Below are 12,827 nucleotides of genomic sequence, written 5' to 3'. Positions count from 1 at the left end.
TTTTCAATTAAAAAAAAAAAAACCACGAACCGCCAGCCAGTTATTATTTTTACAATTAGATGGCTCTTAGATGCAATTGTAATCGATGACAGAAATTCCAACCTCAACGCAGTGTTTTTCAAGTGTGAATAAGTCCGATTGCAGTGCGGAGCAAAAATCTTAGTAATTTCTTATTGATGTAATAACACGTGACGACTGTAAATTTCAGTAAAATCGATGGAGAATATTCTTTTTCCATTGAAAACTTATCTAATTAACATTTTTCAAGTGTCATTCTTCAAAAACGTAATTTATACGATTTGACAGAGTTCTAATGTGTTCTTACATGGTTTTATTCACCAAGGCTCGAGTTTTTCTTTTATATCGCACATTCCTAAATCTGTAATATAAATTCACAGTTGTCATTGCATTGTTTGACACTTGGCGGACGCGATTGTTCGCAAAACTCTCGCAAGAAACGTCACGAAATATCGCACATTGTCGTGATTCCGTATCGTGAATACGTTCAACTTTTTTTCTAACCTCAGATCGAAATTTAGCGCCCTCACGTAAAATAACGTTGAAGTTGCGACGAGGGGGTGTGATATATTCAACATACTGTATTGGTGGTCGACACGCGTGGTCACGTCGACATTAAAGCGTTTTAACGATTTTAGCGTCGAGTCTTCGCTGCGTCAAAGTGCCGCTGGTCGTGCATAATTTCACGGAAACTCTCGTCATTCTCTAACGACATACGCTTTCTCTTATAGACTTTTTCAAAATGGCAGCGGCTACGGACGAGCTGAGTAAGTACTTTCCTAAGAAAAAAGATTTATTTTACGTTTCACGTAGATGAATGTCGTCGCGGTTGATAATCAGATTGTAGATTACGCGTTCTGCTCTTCTACGATTCTATCATGGTTGTCACGCGTGCAAAAGTCGCTGCATTCGAGAGACTCTGCGGCGTGCGGGAGCAAAATCAATTGTCATGCTGTTCGACTGGAAAGCAACTTCGTTTTCAGAGCAATCGTATACAGATTTTTTTTCTCGATATTTCTCTTCCGCTTCATTCGCTTCTCTACGCCGTTTTTGACACGTGCTCGCAACTGTCAAATCTCGCTGTTGCGTCTGCATTTGATCGAGCCGATTTAAGAATTTACTTATACATATCAATATTTTCGCGATGACTTCATACTCTGATGACTTAATATATAGAAATAAATATGCAAAATCGATCTATATATTTCCTATTTTTTTTACATCTTTATCAAAATTGAATTAGCAATGTATGATTGGAAATTAAAATCTGTCATTTATTTTTCTTTGCAATAATAATCACGTTATTTTTTTCGTGTTTATTTAGTTTTGCTCGAGCGAGTGTTCCTTCGCTTGGGCACAGCAGAAACAGATGAACAGTTGCAGGCGTCAGTCTGTAAATTCTTGCCTCCCGTATTGCTCAAGTTGTCTAGCGGGCAGGAAGGTGTTAGGAAAAAGGTGATGGAACTGCTGGTCCATATAAACAAGCGAATAAAGAGCAGGCCACAGGTGCAGCTGCCTGTTGAGGCCTTGCTCCTGCAATATCAGGATCCAGCTGCTAGCTCATTTGTCATTGTATGTTGCCTGTATGCATTTGTCAGTCGAGATTAGAGAAGCATATTGTAACGCATATTTGCATAATTGCAGAATTTCACCATAATATACATAAAGTTAGGATATCCTCGAATGGAGATGAATAAGCAAGCAGAATTAATTCCAAGTATATTAAATGCTATTGAAGGAAAACCATTGTCCCATCAAGATAGGTTTGTTCTAAAAAAATATATATATGAGTTAATACAAGAATTGACCGTGTAAAATAACAGATTATAATATAATATATAACTGCAGCTTGTTATTGATCATAATGCCAGCGTTGGGACATATCAATATACCAGCAGATCCTGACAAACGAGCGTCTCTTTTAGGTTTGCAAGATAAGCCTTATGTGGCGAAGCAGCTCATTAATTTCATGCTTGATATATTGCTTTTGCCATATGGGTGAGATATGCGTTGTACAATTGTATTGTTTTTAAACGTTTCAGTTGTTCTTCAGTTGCTAATATTGATATATTGTTAGATCTGTGGGACAAGCAGAAAATCAACAGTCTGGTCAGTCTATCGACTGGTCTCAATTCACTGTGCCGCCGGGCTTGAGCGATTACTCGTTCAAAAGAGTGATAGGCGAAAACCCGCCAACGGCCGAACAGCTCGAGCAGATAAAACTGGGCATTGTTAAGTTCCTCGCCGGTGGATTTTTCCCTGATACAGATATTCTGATTCACTTGATTGTGGCGGCTGCTGATACCAGATTCAGCATTGCCAATATGGCAGATTTAGAATTGAAAAAGATAGCTGGGTTTGTATAAAAGAAATTGACATTCAGAAATTGTTTTTCTTTTTTTTAGAATTGCGACAGATCAAGAATGTAATCGATGCTGTATCTGTTTAGCACGTTGGATTGGTCTTCGATGCAGTTAGCTGCGCCGCTCTACACGCTATTCTTGGGCACGGACGCGTTAGCTACGCAGAAAGAAATAAAGCCTGAAATGAAACGACATCCCGCGAGCACTCGAATTCGTCTCAAGCTCCTGCAGTATCTCTGTCGTGTAACTAAAGCCGGTTTTATCATACCGCCCTGTATACAGGTACATAAAATTTGATTGAGAAATATGTCAATGTCTTGTGGTGCTGCTGCGTTCATAAATTGGCTAATAAAATTATTTTTTTAGGTTGTTTTTGATTCACTCTATGGAAAGAACACGAATGCAAAGTTGAAATCGTTGGCCCTACAGTTTACATCAAATATTGTCCAACAGTAAGTTCTTATTTTCTTTTACTATTAACTGCACATTTATCGATAGATTTGTAATTTATTCCTTCTTGCGAGTTTTACTGAAGAAGAGATGGATAGCGTTTATTCATGACACATGTTGCATTATTCGCTTCGTGAATTTTTTATTTTATTGTAGATTAGCTTTGTACTTAACTGTGTTCCATTATTTATTTAACGTATTACTTGGTCACATAATGAATTGTATTCGATTTTAAACTTTTAGCTGCAGTCTTGTACCGTTAGCTCGCGTTGCCGGAGTAATTCTGAACGGTATGATAAAACTGATCTCCGAGGGCGATGATGTGCATAAACCGATGGCGTACACAGTCATCGGGCAGCTCGGTCAGAGAATACCGTCGTTGATAAACAAGGACTTGAGTCTATTGCACAATTTATTCGACACACTTGTATCTGTAAGTAGCCGATCTTGTCGAAAACAATGATGAGAAAATCGCGTGTAATTATTGTATGTAAATGTCTTCTAATATTTAAGACGGACGGCGAGTTACGGCGGACAGTAAGGGACGCGTTGATTTGCGTAACATCCGCATTCGTGCTGAACAAGGAGGACGAGAGCAACATAACTCTGATGAACGCCTTACTGTCGGTGCACATCGAATCACCAGAGTCAAGCGTGAGGCATGTATCGAAAAACACGGATTACATGAATTTTAATGTGCATTCCAATTGTGTGTGTGTGTGATGGTGTTATCTCTGCAAATAGATTTGTCGCGATGCATTATGCCGCAACCGTGTTTCCACCTGACGATGCTCCATCACGGTATCTCTTGTTATTAGCGTGCGGCGACAACAAACACGAGATAAGCACGGAAGCTATGAAAGCGCTGTACGGCGTTGTGCATAAGAACGAAGAAAGTCAACAGATTGACAAAAAGATACCGTTGCCCGAGTTTGTGAAGCTAGTAAGTTACATCCACTCGAAGATGCAGTCGAGAATGCCTGCCGCGACCGGCGGCAGAAACACGGACAAGAAAGTACTCCCATATAATACCACTACGTTCTCCGAAGTAAGTTTCTGGCGGAGATCAAATCTACAAGCGGCGCAGGAATATTGTTATATTAACAACTTGTATCGTTATAGATTATCACTTATTTCCGCGTTTGCCTCGCTAGAAGTGCTAATATTCCCGCGCGAAACGAACCATTGCAACATCCTTCCGAATATACTCCCTTGATTGGACGTTATTTGGAGAAATTGTACAAAGACCAACCGGAAGTATTAACTAATTATCTCGACATGATTTTGCTCTCAAGTCATTCTTCCGCAGGTGAGAAATAATTATAATTGCGCCCTCGAAATGCCAAGCTAATATTTTACTGTCTTGATACAGATCAAATTTCTTTAAACGCATTATTGGAAGTACTTGGCTCCGTTCCGTATCATATAATAAAAGCATATGAGAAAGAATTGCCGTGGCTCTGTTCCCTGCTCACTTCCACCAAGCAAGATGTACGACAGTTAGCTGCAAAAGTATACGGTGCTATCACTGGTCATTTTCCAAAAAATGAATTTGAGAAGCACGTTTCGAATATCATGGACATTATGAATAAAAAAAGTTTGGAGGCGCAGCATGGCGTACTGATGGCGCTGACTTATATGACGGAAAGAAATTTAATGCTACAACGGAAGGAGAACAAGGAGGCATTGTGCAATTGGGCGACTTATAACGACATTGTGAAAACAATTTGTACGTATTTGTATATGAAAATTATGTATCAAATATTCGATAAATTTTTTACCACGTTTGTCAATCAGGTACATATCTTCACGATAAGACAATACTATTAATGGACGCCGCTATCCAGGCCATTGGTGTTTTGGGAAAGACATATTCTCTACCTCTGCCCGCCGAAGGCGACGATGAATTGAACAAAAAAGCGGTGATGGAAACTCTCTTCTCCGTATTATCTAATGCCAAATTGACCACTAAGGTTTGTTCTCTGAACGCAATTTATTGTACCGCAAAAATATTTTACATCTGATGGATTCATCCTCATTTTAGATGAAAGAAAAGGCTGCACTTTCCTTAGGATACTTATGCGTCGGCGAGAGTTTTCCACATACCGCAGATGTCGCTGACAAAATTATAGCAACAGTCAAAGAGGTGTTTAAATCTGTCTTTACGCTTACTTAAACTTGCCACGTAATATAATGAAATGCGTTTGATATTCAACAGACAAAAGATATCGAGATCCATTTAACTTTGGGAGAAGCTTTGGTTTGTTGCGTCCAGGGACAGGCTTCGCCGGAATCGCGAAATGCCTGGATAACTTTGCCCGCCGAACACGTTGTTCCGTACAGTAAGGAGAGTGACGAATTATTGATACATGTGTTAGGCGAATTATTTAACGTACATAAAGTGCCTCATCCAAACTTGCGACAGGTATTTATACATAATTTAGAAAATTGCCAAGTACTTTTCGTTTTGTTAATAAAACGATGTTTCTTAAAGGCAGTGTGTGTGTGGTTATTCGCGCTTCTCAAACACAACGTTCAACGCGAATGCCTCAAGGAAAGGTTGTCCACGATTCATCATGTTTTCATAGATTTTCTCTCAGATGACAGCGGTAAGATTAGTATAATCTACTAGTTTTCTTCTTTTTTAGAAGAGATGTAACTGATTAATTTCATTGCAGATATAGTGCAAGATATTGCTTCAAAGGGCCTTAGTTTAGCGCATATTAATAGCAAGCAGGAAGAACGCGATGCTTTAGTGTCCAGTATATTAGATCAGTTTACGCAAGGTCGTAGAGCAGTGCAACAAGTCACCGCTGATACTAAATTATTCGAGGAAGGCCAATTGGGAAAAAGCCCATCTGGGTGAGAATAAAATCATATACGATATTTTGCGTTACGTCAATTGAGATAAAAATTATTCGGACTAGAAAACAATAATTACTCTCAAAAATTATTATTGGCGAAAGTAAATGTTTGAAGCTGAATAAAATATGAAACGCTTGAAGAAATAATGCAATTTTCAGCGGTAATTTATCAACGTATCGGGAGATCTGTTCTCTCGCGACAGAACTGCAGAAGCCCGAGCTCGTGTATTACTTCATGCATTTGGCAAATCACAATGCGATATGGACATCGAAAAAGGGAGCGGCGTTTGGCTTCGCGGCAATCGCCAGTATCGCGAGGGATGAACTGAATAAATATCTACCTAATATAATACCACGGTTGTACAGATATCAATTCGATCCGACGCCGAAGATCCAGCAGAGTATGACTAGTATTTGGCGGGCCGTTGTTCCTTCCACGACGAAAGCCGTTAGTAGCATTAATTAATATTCTAATATTTGTATGTAATAGTGAGCGTAAAAATGTTTTTTTTTTGTACATTACCATAGATCGAACAGTATCATAGAGAAATATTGACTGATGTAACTGATAATCTAACGAATAACGAGTGGAGGGTGCGTATCAGTTGTTGTAATGCTCTCGCAGATCTTTTAAGGACAAATGTTCAGTTCAACTTCGCCGAATGCGGCCCGGAACTGTGGAAGAAATTGTTTCGCGTAATGGACGATATTCACGAAGGCACGCGGTTAGCCGCGACGAGCACCGCCAAAATACTTAGCAAGGTGAGTCGTGAGCTTTTCCTTTTCTTGTGAGCCTCCTGCAGTTGTGATTGAGAAATTAATTGATCCTTACACGTAGGTTTGCATACGTCATTGCGACTCTTCGCACGGCGATGCGGGAAAGCAAGTTATCCAAGCGATATTGCCGGTGTTACTCGACATTGGTATTATTCACACCGTGGATACGGTGAGAGCTATTTCATTGCAAACAGTGTCTCAACTGGTATCCACGGCCGGCGTTCTGTTGAAGCCGTCTATCGTCAATCTGATACCATCATTATTGGAGACGATCGGTGAATCAGAGAATCCTAAGCTCTCGTATTTGAGTAATGTGTGCGGCGCGACCACGGAAACGCAGGAAGCTATTGATAATCTTAGAGCTAGCGTTGCCAAAGGTCATCATGCGTCAGACACAATAACAAAGGTACTTTTATTTTCATAGTTGATTTGAAAAGTTATCTAAAAGTGAACCCGGTAGAGCACGTTACGCATTCTTCTGATATCTTGCCATTTTTCTTTTTAGTGCATCCAATATATCGATGCGGATGTATTGAAGGATTTAATGCCAAAAGTAATAGATTTAATCAAATCCAGTATAGGATTTGGAACAAAAATCGCTTGTTCGCATTTCATAATTCTTCTCAGCACTCATCTGAAAGCAGAATTGCAGCCATATAGCGGTTGATATTTTTTTTATCCCAAGAACAGCAAATAATTTACCATATAAATTGATTTACAATTTACAATTTGTAAAATTTTTGTTTAGAAAATATTTTCTAATTTAGTAACTTATAGGATTTTGATAATACAAATTAATTATTCGTATTGTTCCATCAGCTAAGATTCTATCTGCCTTACTCAACGGTTTGTTGGATCGTAACGCTGCTGTGAGAAAAAATAATGCAGTTAGCATTGGACATATAGTTGGCTCGGCTAAAGATTCTAGTCTCGACAAACTATTTAATAGCTTAAACACATGGTATTTGGAACGCGAAGGTACATCGAGACTCTAACAGTAGCATTATACATTCTTATAGCGTTTCATTATCTTATTTTACGGGAAAACTAAAATAGAGAAAAATATAAATTACAGATGATGCAATAAGATTAGCGATTGGACAAGTTTTGCAGTCTATAAACAATTACAATCAGGAGAAATTGAAGAAGTATCAAAAGATAGTCGTTCCTCTTACCTTTTTTGCTATGCACGCAGAAAAAGTTTCAGGTTCGTATTTCGTTATACAATTCGTTTACAAATATGTCTTTTGCACTTTGTTTTTATGTGTGATATTTTTCATTAGGAAATGAAAGCACTGTTGAATTGTGGACCGATCTTTGGAACGAGATAATGCCTGTAACCGAAGCAGGAATTGTGCAACACGAGCGAGCAATAATTGATATTCTGCATAAAGCCTTGGAGTCGGCGTCATGGACTACGAAAATGCAAGCTGCGAATGCAGTACATACTATTGCCTTAAAATCGAGTCGTTATATGGATCCAGAAGTCAGGAATACTTTATTGAAAGTCTTAACGGATAATTTGCGTGGCAGAACGTGGGAAGGAAAGGAACGTTTGTTGAACGCTCTCGCTACGCTAGCGTGCAATAGCAAGTACGTGCATTGAATATACATTAGGAAGTCCTTCAGTTTCTTCAGTTATTTATATGGAAAAGTTAACATCTCAAACTTATATTTTGAATTTCATTGCAGAGTAGCTTTAGATGCGGATGCTGTGTTGTTAGATAGCATTATGGTAACGTTACATAGAGAAAGTAAGAAGGAGAACGTCGAGTATCGACGAAATGCATTAAAAGCGTATGCTATGGTCTTGCACGAACTCGATGTCGATAGGTTTACTGAAATATATGAAATTGTACAGGAAATCTTGGTCAAAGTAAGCTGCAATTAATGACAAAATTACAGAGAAATAATTTTAAACGCATTTAACATGTATATTTTATACACAGGTGTCTGATAAAAATAATGACAATGAAGAAGATACTGCGGAAGAAAGCAGGAAGAAGAAAGAAAATAATATAAAGTTGCAGGAAACAGTTTACGAAGTGCTCGGAAAAGCATGGCCCTCCACCAAAGAGACCCAAGGTTACAAAATTACCTGTTTATGGACAAAATTTATAGCAGTTTGGTAAAAAATACAGATGTAATGTGCTAGATATACAATTTACAATTTCATTCGTTTGATTGCAGAGAAATATTGCATAGAATTCGTAACTCACTGTCAAAAAGTGCTGCCAAACAGTACGAGGTCTGTGCAAATTGCTATTTTGACAGCGTTAAATCTCTTTGTGGATAGACTTGTCGTGCTAAAAATAAACAAAACAGAAATGTCAGTAAAAGATAAAAAACTGTTAGACGAAATCAGTGATAACCTCAATAAAATATTATTATATTGTATAAGTAAGTATATATATACATATATAATATAAATCACATAAATATAATTTATATATTATAATTTCAACTCCTTTGTGGTCTTAAATCGACACATTTCCGATATCAGTTTTCTGTTGCAAATGCATGTTGGAAGGACATCTTTTTTTTAAGGATGCAAGATAGCATTCTATATATATAATTTCTGAATATGTTAATTTTAGTATTAAAAAAATTACAATTATAATAAAATCAATATAAAAATGTTTGTGTGACCACAAATGATTGACATTATATTAAATATATTAATGATAAAAATGCATTTAATTAAATGTTAGCACACTTTTAAGTACAGCATCCTTTTCTTTTTGTAGATATTTCGAAGTTCACGAGAATTAGAAAAGAAGCATTGAATATAGTCCTTTCACTAGCGAGGAAAATGCGCGAGACGAATAACGACGAACAACTTGATAAGATAACGCGCGTTTTAAAAGAACTTTTGCCCGATTTAGTGAAGGATAACCAGCCAGAAATACGGACCAGAGTTGTTGACATTAAGGAAATGCTTAAAATTTAACTAGCCGTATTATGTACATGCATGGTATCTCTAGTGATGGGATTCAAATCGTCTCAAGACATCTGGAATTAAAAACTGAAAATCGAGAAGTCTCAAAACATCTTGCAAGACTGTTATGATTGAAAGTCTTAAAAATCTTGAAAAATCTTGAACGTATATAAATACATGTATGTATGTACATGCGTAGTGTGTACGTATTATATAATTCAAAATATTTAACACATTCAGACTTTCAAGACTTTCACAATCATAACAGCCTTACAAGATATTTGGAGATTTTTGATTTTCGCTCATTCTTAACTTGCTCAAAAATTTGCAAATAAGAATCTTAAAATCTCATCACTAGGTATGCCGAATTGAATTTGTGTATTCTTCGTACTCATTTGAGTATGTTGCGAACTGTCGTTAGCATTGCTAATCTCGGAAATAATGATAAAAGATTCTGATAGCTCCGGTTGCGTGCTTATTTAATAATATGTTAATGTAGATGTGTGCCTAATATAGTCCATCGCTTAATAAGATATAATTTAGAATATAATTTGTTTATAAAATTCTTTATTATATCCTTATATTATACCCCACTAATGGGGCGAGGAAGTAAAAAAAATGATAATCCAATCAGTGTTTTGTATGTCATTTGTTATAATTATGTTAAACGACTATGTTACCTTAAAAAGAAATGAGGGAGTAAAAATTGAGGGAAAAAATTTATATTTGTAATAATTATATCAAGATGTATTTTACCTTAATTTATTGAAATTCCTAATTAAAATTTAAATTTGATGACATCATTCATATTTTTTCAATTTTTTTAACAATATCGATGCTCCAGAATTTTTCTTTGATACGAGATTTTTCGTTAACGGTTTCAACTTGGACGATAATATACGTGTATTACTTTCAGACTCATTTTCTATAAGGAAGATCAGTAAGAAACAAGCTCTGTTAAATTCTATCCACTTTTGTAGCACCTCTGCAGTTAAACGCGATATTAATATTTCCCCAAATGTACATTCGTCTTTTTTCAGCAATTCTTGATCATTCTGAATAAGTTTCTTCAACATCATATGTAATCCGGGATGTTCGACCAAATTACACTCAGCATCATTTTCTTTGATTTTTGCATCTACGTTGCTAATAAATTTAGCAATTGATTCGAACGCGGAATGCAGTTTCTGCCCAGAACCCACTTTTAATATCGCTAGAGTAACCATGGCTATTGCGCCGTTGGAGAGCCACGTTGCTGCATCTGCGATTACAGCATCAAGAAGCGGATCCCGAATCGTTTCGAGGAGTTCTTTTTCTCTAATGTCGGCAGGCTTCTTGCTTATCGAGTTATTATCGCCTTTCTGCAAATATTCCACGATACTCGGCGGGAAATAGTGAGAGTCTCTTCTAGCTACAAGATATAATATAACGCGTCTTCCATATTCGTTTAGCGCAATATCGATTAGATCTTGTTGCAGTTCAGACAGTATTATTTTCTTCATAATAACGGTGTCATCTACGGAATCGAGGAGTGCCAATAACGTCATGTAACCGTATTCAGATGTGCAAACTGTTTTTACGTTCTCTTTAAAAGCTTTCATGATAACTTTTCTATCCTTGTTATTGCCATGCCATATACATTGCGCAGCGACTTTCGCTCCCATTTTCGTCTGCGACAGCGTTATAATGAAATCTCGTAGCATAACTATTAACTCATTCCTGTCTTCCACTGAACATACGCAGAAAAATTCCCATATAACCGTGTGCAACAGAGTAGAATTAATAAGACTCTTATTCAAGATTCGCACTAGATTCGTCTTTACTGCGGACAACGTGGCTGTCTTCATATCCATGGCAGTTTCAAATACGTCCGACAATGATATAACGGTTTTGTCTTTCATCAGTTTATACAGATCCCCAAAAAATTCCTGCTTGAAATATATCTTGTCGAGGTCTGTACACCAAGTGGAATATGTGAGTTCGATGAGAGGAGCCGACACAGCATGACTCATTAGCCTGACGATATTACCATAAAATGCAGAAATAACGTCGTTCTTGATTTCTCGCGAGCCGTGCTTCAAAATGGTCCTTATACAATTTTTCGCATACTTCGACTCTAACATCTGTGTAATAAATGGCTTTATCTCACGTACTATAGTCTGTCGAACATCTGCTTCACAATATTTAATTATGCACTGAACTACTCTGGACATATCATGTGTGAATATTACTTTGTTGTAGTGAGTTTTCAACATTTCATGTAACGTCCGAGCTAACTTTACACGTTCTTGCAATGTACAGTCAGATCTGCGTAACTTCTCACTAATTTTCTTAGCTTGAATGATTTTATCATACACTGTGTCATTATTCACTTTTTTGGCTCTGCGTTTTTCTCTAAGCTCTTTTCTTTCCTTTTTAAGTTTGAGCCAATCTGTCTTTTCGGTTGTCACATTATTCTTCACTAATTCTACATTGTTATCCTTTGAGTTTTTCTTTTTCGTGGCTTCTGATTTCTGTCCAAGCTCTTTTTTTTTCTTCAATTTCAGCTGATTTATTTTCTCAATAGTTGCATTATTTTTCGCCAATTTTACATTATTTCCCTGTGAATTCTTCTTTGCAATGGGTGTCTTTATGTTTTTACCTGTAAAAACATTTTCAATTATTTTTATGTATGATATATGTAAGCTTTTTTAAATATCACTACTTTATTGTCTTGTTCTTACTTGTAGGCTTGTCTAAAGATTTCTCAAATCTCACTTTCTTTTTCTTTTTATTATCTGTTTCCACATCATTATTTGTTTTTATGTTATCAGCATCTAAATTTTCTGCTTTCCGCTTCATCTTTGAATAAATCTGTTAAAAATATATAACATAATTAGATATCAATCTCTATAAAAATTATATATACAATTTCCTTAACATATCTATTAATTAATTTAAAAAATTGATAAGAATTATATATAAATTTCTCTTTTGCTTTGGTATAAAAATTTAGTCTTACCTTAATTCTGACTTAACCTCAATGCAAAATGCTACTGCAATCTTAAATTTAACAAAAAGAAAATTGTGTATGATAGTAACTTAACTTTATATTTCAATATTACACAAAATTAAAAATATAAGACGTTTAAATAATAATCGACAAATAGTTTCAAAGAGACCAAGAGACAAATTCATCTACATCACATGGAGAAACTCATCCCAGTGGTGATACCACGCGGTATATATTTTTCCATACATACATTATGCAAGGTTCATTCCATATCTGACGTTTAACGCAATACATTTGATATCCAATTAAAAAAATTTATTTTTTAAAAGCATATATCTTTATTAACAAAATCCCTAGAAAGCACATTTTCCTATTGGACGTTGATCTCGTATATTGCATATCCAAAGATGTGTGAATCCGCGATA

General features: G+C 36.4%; 2 protein-coding genes across 4 annotated transcripts; one reads left to right on the top strand and one right to left on the bottom strand.

Annotated features, from left to right (window-relative positions):
• The first annotated feature begins 22 nt into the window (after positions 1 to 22).
• Positions 23 to 10,133, top strand: LOC105678777 (proteasome adapter and scaffold protein ECM29). Of its 3 annotated transcripts, none has more exons than XM_012378410.2 (29): positions 23 to 162; positions 657 to 785; positions 1,343 to 1,590; positions 1,663 to 1,781; positions 1,867 to 2,016; positions 2,096 to 2,374; positions 2,468 to 2,663; positions 2,748 to 2,833; positions 3,075 to 3,264; positions 3,345 to 3,490; positions 3,576 to 3,879; positions 3,954 to 4,140; positions 4,204 to 4,560; positions 4,629 to 4,804; positions 4,876 to 4,977; positions 5,050 to 5,256; positions 5,326 to 5,440; positions 5,510 to 5,693; positions 5,855 to 6,143; positions 6,224 to 6,457; positions 6,534 to 6,878; positions 6,978 to 7,134; positions 7,292 to 7,450; positions 7,548 to 7,679; positions 7,756 to 8,065; positions 8,165 to 8,348; positions 8,422 to 8,557; positions 8,663 to 8,872; positions 9,220 to 10,133. In XM_012378410.2, exons 2-29 carry the CDS (start codon positions 761 to 763, stop codon positions 9,420 to 9,422), a joined length of 5,430 nt encoding a protein of 1,809 aa, XP_012233833.1. In that variant the 5' UTR covers positions 23 to 162; positions 657 to 760; the 3' UTR covers positions 9,423 to 10,133. The 3 variants fall into 3 exon arrangements, with proteins under 3 accessions (XP_012233833.1, XP_067214278.1, XP_012233834.1); XM_012378411.2 differs by having other exon boundaries at positions 84 to 162; positions 750 to 785; XM_067358177.1 differs by having other exon boundaries at positions 71 to 785.
• On the bottom strand, positions 8,186 to 12,647 carry peng (Pumilio and CPL domain-containing protein penguin). Its single transcript, XM_012378417.2, has 4 exons — positions 12,412 to 12,647; positions 12,134 to 12,263; positions 10,167 to 12,051; positions 8,186 to 8,778 (listed from the first exon to the last, which is right to left on the bottom strand). The coding sequence occupies exons 2-3, from the start codon at positions 12,249 to 12,251 to the stop codon at positions 10,211 to 10,213; spliced, it is 1,959 nt and encodes a 652-aa protein (XP_012233840.1). The 5' UTR covers positions 12,252 to 12,263; positions 12,412 to 12,647; the 3' UTR covers positions 8,186 to 8,778; positions 10,167 to 10,210.
• Positions 12,648 to 12,827: the final 180 nt, after the last annotated feature.

Source organism: Linepithema humile, chromosome 6 (assembly GCF_040581485.1).
Source record: "Linepithema humile isolate Giens D197 chromosome 6, Lhum_UNIL_v1.0, whole genome shotgun sequence".
Lineage (NCBI taxonomy): Eukaryota > Metazoa > Arthropoda > Insecta > Hymenoptera > Formicidae > Linepithema > Linepithema humile.
Note: the sequence above shows the minus strand (reverse complement) of the source record. Positions and strands in the feature narration are given on the sequence as shown.

Excerpts from the sequence above, each read along its gene's own strand:
- LOC105678777 (XM_012378410.2), top strand. The coding sequence starts at position 761 with ATGGCAGCGGCTACGGACGAGCTGA. Across the intron at positions 6,144-6,223 it reads TTCCTTCCACGACGAAAGCC|ATCGAACAGTATCATAGAGA; the intron begins GTTAGTAGCATT and ends ACATTACCATAG. Across the intron at positions 7,451-7,547 it reads ATGGTATTTGGAACGCGAAG|ATGATGCAATAAGATTAGCG; the intron begins GTACATCGAGAC and ends TATAAATTACAG.
- peng (XM_012378417.2), bottom strand. The coding sequence starts at position 12,251 with ATGAAGCGGAAAGCAGAAAATTTAGATGCTGATAACATAAAAACAAAT. Across the intron at positions 12,052-12,133 it reads ATCTTTAGACAAGCCTACAA|GTAAAAACATAAAGACACCC; the intron begins GTAAGAACAAGA and ends ATGTTTTTACAG.